General features: G+C 46.2%; 1 protein-coding gene across 1 annotated transcript; it reads right to left on the bottom strand.

Moving 5' to 3' along the window:
• Positions 1 to 372: 372 nt before the first annotated feature.
• GJD4 (gap junction protein delta 4) lies at positions 373 to 2,162 on the bottom strand. Its single transcript, XM_037837495.1, has one exon. The coding sequence runs from the start codon at positions 2,064 to 2,066 to the stop codon at positions 894 to 896; it is 1,173 nt and encodes a 390-aa protein (XP_037693423.1). The 5' UTR covers positions 2,067 to 2,162; the 3' UTR covers positions 373 to 893.
• Positions 2,163 to 4,311: the final 2,149 nt, after the last annotated feature.

Below are 4,311 nucleotides of genomic sequence, written 5' to 3'. Positions count from 1 at the left end.
GCCACAAAGCTCAACGTTTTCCTCAGCAGACTTTTTCGAGGTGATCTGTATGACACTCTAAGGGGCACAGACAAAATCTGGGCTAGGAAACTTGTGACAAACTCACTGCCACATATTAACAAAAGCATCCCCTCCCCAGGGTGGGGGAAGTCACTCAACACACACACACCAGGGGACAACTAAGCCCCCCATGGAGCCATCCCTCATCCTGGCCTCTGCTGCCCACAGGCTGCTTGTAACCCTATAAAATGCCCCCCAAATCAATTGTTTTTAAGCAATAATCCCCCCCCCATTTGTTATTTCCCCTAAAACATGATGAAGCATGAAGTGCACTATTACAATACAGTCAGCATGGATTTTATTAAAAGGGCTTGGAGAAATTACACACTAACTAATGTGTCTCTATTGATGACATGCATCCAAAAAGGAAAACAAAATCGGAAAACCTCATCATAATTCACCAGAAAACATTCATGCATTCTATTAATTTAAAAGAAAATGCTTTATATTATAAGCACATACCCTGGGTACAGAGGAAGACGATGGAACCAGAGTGTAGCATATAAGTCGTAAGATGATCAGCAACCTGACACTTTTCAATTAATCATTTGAGCTTCCAGTCGGCAATTGAAGGGCAAATCATTTTTCCAACAGAAAGCTTATCTAAATTAAATCAGTCTTGAGACTATATCAGAGTTTCCCACACAGTCCATTTGTTTCCATGCCAGCAGGCCTTTCTGGATATTAATCTTCTCTTGGCACTTAGTGGGGGGATAAGATTTTGTATGTGTCCTATGCATCTTGGTTATGTCCATTGGACAGGGATGGTAGGTGCCCTTGCTGGAAAGCAGGGTCAAGTGCAACTCCGGGCTCAGAGCTGTTTGGGGTTCACCTCATACCCACTCAGACTTTTTGGCTCTCAAGTGGGAGGCACTGCCAGAGTGTGCCAGGGTGTGGGAGGGCTGCAGCTGACTGAATGAGTGGGGCCTGGCCAGCCGGCCGCGAGGGGCTGAGGGTGGCTCTTCTGACTTAGTGTGGCCCTCACTCCTTGGGGCCAGGGAAGCCTGTCTGCGGGGCCTGTCTGCGCCAGCCAGGGCCAACTTGTCACTGGCTGAGGACACGGCCTCACTCTCGTCTTCATCGGGAAAATCCATTCTCCCTGACACACCAGACTTCTCGCTAGGGCTGTTCAAGTAAGTCCTGGTGCCCTCCTCTCCCATCCACCGGCCAGGGTTAGCAGAGACCCCCTCTGCCTCCCACCCGCCACCCTCACTGATCTGACTCGGCTTCCTCCCCGGGCATGGAGAGGCCACACGTTCCTCGGCTCGAGTAGGAGTCGTCTTCGGGACATCGTGCTCTTTTCTGAGTGGGGAGCTCTTCGCCCCCTGCATGGGACCCCGCCACCTTGCCATCCTTCTCCGCACACTGCAGAGCAGGTCCGTGACAGTGAGCAGGAAGGAGAGTGCACTGGCCCCCCAGATGAAAAGCATCATAATGGACTTTTCCGTGGGCCGAGATACATAGCAATCCACCATGCTGGTGCAAGGAGAGTGGGAGCAAGAGAACCTCTTTGGAACCAAGAAGCCAAAGAGGAGATAATGCAAAGCACCAAAAGCTGCCTCCATCAGGGTCCGAAGAAGGAGGTGGACGATGTAGCTGGAGGAGAAGTCCGGGATGTTGAGAGCGCGTCCCTCCCCAGTGGCTGGGTGAGAGGGGTCATGGCCAGCTACACTGCCAGCTGCCCAACAGGGTCGGCCGGCTGCATGCATGGAGCCTTTGTGCAGCACATAGACGCTGAACACAGCGTAGGGCAAGAGAACTGCCAAGCTCTGAATCAGCCAGAACCGAAAATGGGACACTGGGGAGAAGATGTCATAGCAAACATTGGAGCAGCCTGGCTGCAGTGTATTACAAACAAACCTTTCCTGTTCATCTTGATAGATGGGGTACCCTGCCAAAATGATCACCAGCATCCTCAACAGAATCATGAAGATAAGCCAGATCTTTCCTAGAAAAGAAGCAGCAGGAATGAATGATGTCATCACAGCCCTACACATATATTTCATCCTAACAACTGTTTCCAGTGCTTACTGTGGCTGAGAACAGAAAACTGAGAAAATTAATAAGCACAGCAACAATATATGCTAGTTAGCTCATTTGACAAATACTGACAAAATTGAGCACTTCCAATGTGTTACACTGTTTGTAAATGCTTTAAGATGAGCAGATTTTTAAATGTATAATATACTAATGATGTTTTAATCTGACTCTGCTGATTCAGACTTTTGATAATGTCACCTGGACTGAACTATCTAGAAAGAAAGATTTGCTAAGCGTATCAATGATGTAAATAAGATCTTACTCTTCTTAGGAAGATAAATGTGTTAAAGTATGTTAGCACATTCCTATAACTCTATGGCAAATAGATGCTGCTAATTTCATTAAGTTTTCTTTAAGATAACGGTCCACCAGATCTCTATTTTATTACAGAGTTGTATTTGATGTTGCTCCATCGTCCTTGAAATTGATTTTCTTTAAGAACATTTAATTCTTTAGATATTTCAGTAGTTCAGAATTCCTTTCCCTCTAGTTCAGTATGAACCAATGAGATTTGTCTCTTGACACTTATCACAAATCAATGAAGCCAACCTAGAAAACCAAAATACCTTTAAAGCCCCATTTTTGTGTCATGGGTCAGCTATTCTGGAACATGATAAATACTCAGCCATAAAAAAATTATAAATTTGTGCTTTGTGACAAGATAGAGAAAACATCACCTGCTATCAGAAAAACAAAAGTCTACTATAATGAAGTCAAACTCAAAGAATAATATCATTAGGTGATAAAAGTGTTGACTCGCAATTTTAAGAACACGTTCATTATGCTGAAACTCTAAAACAATGAGTAAGAAATCTTCAACCAACTACTTCTCAGGCATATCTTAATGCTTTTCTGAACCCCTTTTTCTATCAAACCCAAGCCCTCTCCCCGCTAAAATTTGACAAATCCAGAAATCTTTTATTACTTTCTATGTTGAAAAATAAAACTCAACTTAAAATTGAGTTTTGGTTTGAAGTGCACAAGAGAAAATATTAATCTTTTTAAATTGAGCTTTAAGAAGAAAGTTTTAAAAGATCAGTAAGAAAAAAAGCATGATCTGGGCATTCATTTCTCACGAACTTTTACCGTGTTGTTCTTTTCCCAGGTAATGCCAGCCGGACAATAATAATACAGACCCCTTCCTTCCAGCTGCCTCAGTGCAGCCCCGAATGTCAGTGAGAAGAGGTTCTTACTGTCATTTCTCTCAAGACGTCCTTAGGGGATAGTGGAATCGTGGGACAGTTAGCAGAAAGCTTGACTTCACAGCCCCTTTCCTCCAGCAAAACACAAGCCTTTCTCTCAGAGGGGGCCAGCCAAACTCAAAATTAGGACATTAACTTGCCCCTTTCAGAAGGACTCCGTTCTAAAATGGCAAAGAAAATGGAAGCCATGCGAGGTTCGGGGGCTTCCTGCTACTCACCCACGATGGTCACGTTGTGGTTTAATGTGATGACCAGGAACCCCAGCAGGTCCACACTCTCCATGCCTGCAACGTGTCACCCCCTCCAAGCTGCTGGCCACGGTGGCAGGTTGTGTTTTCCAAGGAGGTGGGAAATCCTGGCAGGGATAAATGTATCTTGGCTACAAAAGAAGACTTAAAGGCGAGGCTTGGAGATAGGAAATGGAAGGTTTGAGCCCCCGAGGAGGAGGTCCGTTTTTCTGAGCCAGTCCCGAGCTGCCGGCCTCTGAGACGAAGGGATCCTGACAACTGCAGCAGCCAGAGGCCAGCGAGCCGGCTCAACTGTGGGCTATTCTTACCTCGTGGGGCACTCCCGGCCCCTCGCTGTGCTCACGCCTCCACCTAGACAGCCAGACGCTTCAGGATGTAATAGGAGCGATGGCTTTTAACCCAGGAAAGAACACTTCTGTTAACCGGCCTGGCAAACTTCTCTATTTAAGAGGTGCTTCCTTCTTGAAAATATTCCCACACTGCACTGGGTCAAATCATGCCTCTTCCCATCGCACCCAAATTCATGTCCACTGGAACATTAAATACAGGCTTATTTGGAAATAGGGGCTTCGCAGATGTAATTAAACTTAAGGTGAGGTCATATTGGATGAGGGTGAACCTGAGTCCACTGACTGGTGTCCTTAAAAGGCCATGTGGAGACAGACAGACACACACGGAAGACCATGCAATGGTGGAGGCAGAGATGGGAGTGAGGAAGCTACAAGCCAAGGAACGCCGGGAAATGCCGGGGAGCACCAAGG

The sequence above is a fragment of the Choloepus didactylus genome, chromosome 5, assembly GCF_015220235.1.
Source record: "Choloepus didactylus isolate mChoDid1 chromosome 5, mChoDid1.pri, whole genome shotgun sequence".
Classification (NCBI taxonomy): Eukaryota; Metazoa; Chordata; class Mammalia; order Pilosa; family Megalonychidae; genus Choloepus; species Choloepus didactylus.
This window is presented reverse-complemented; position numbering and strand designations above follow the sequence as displayed.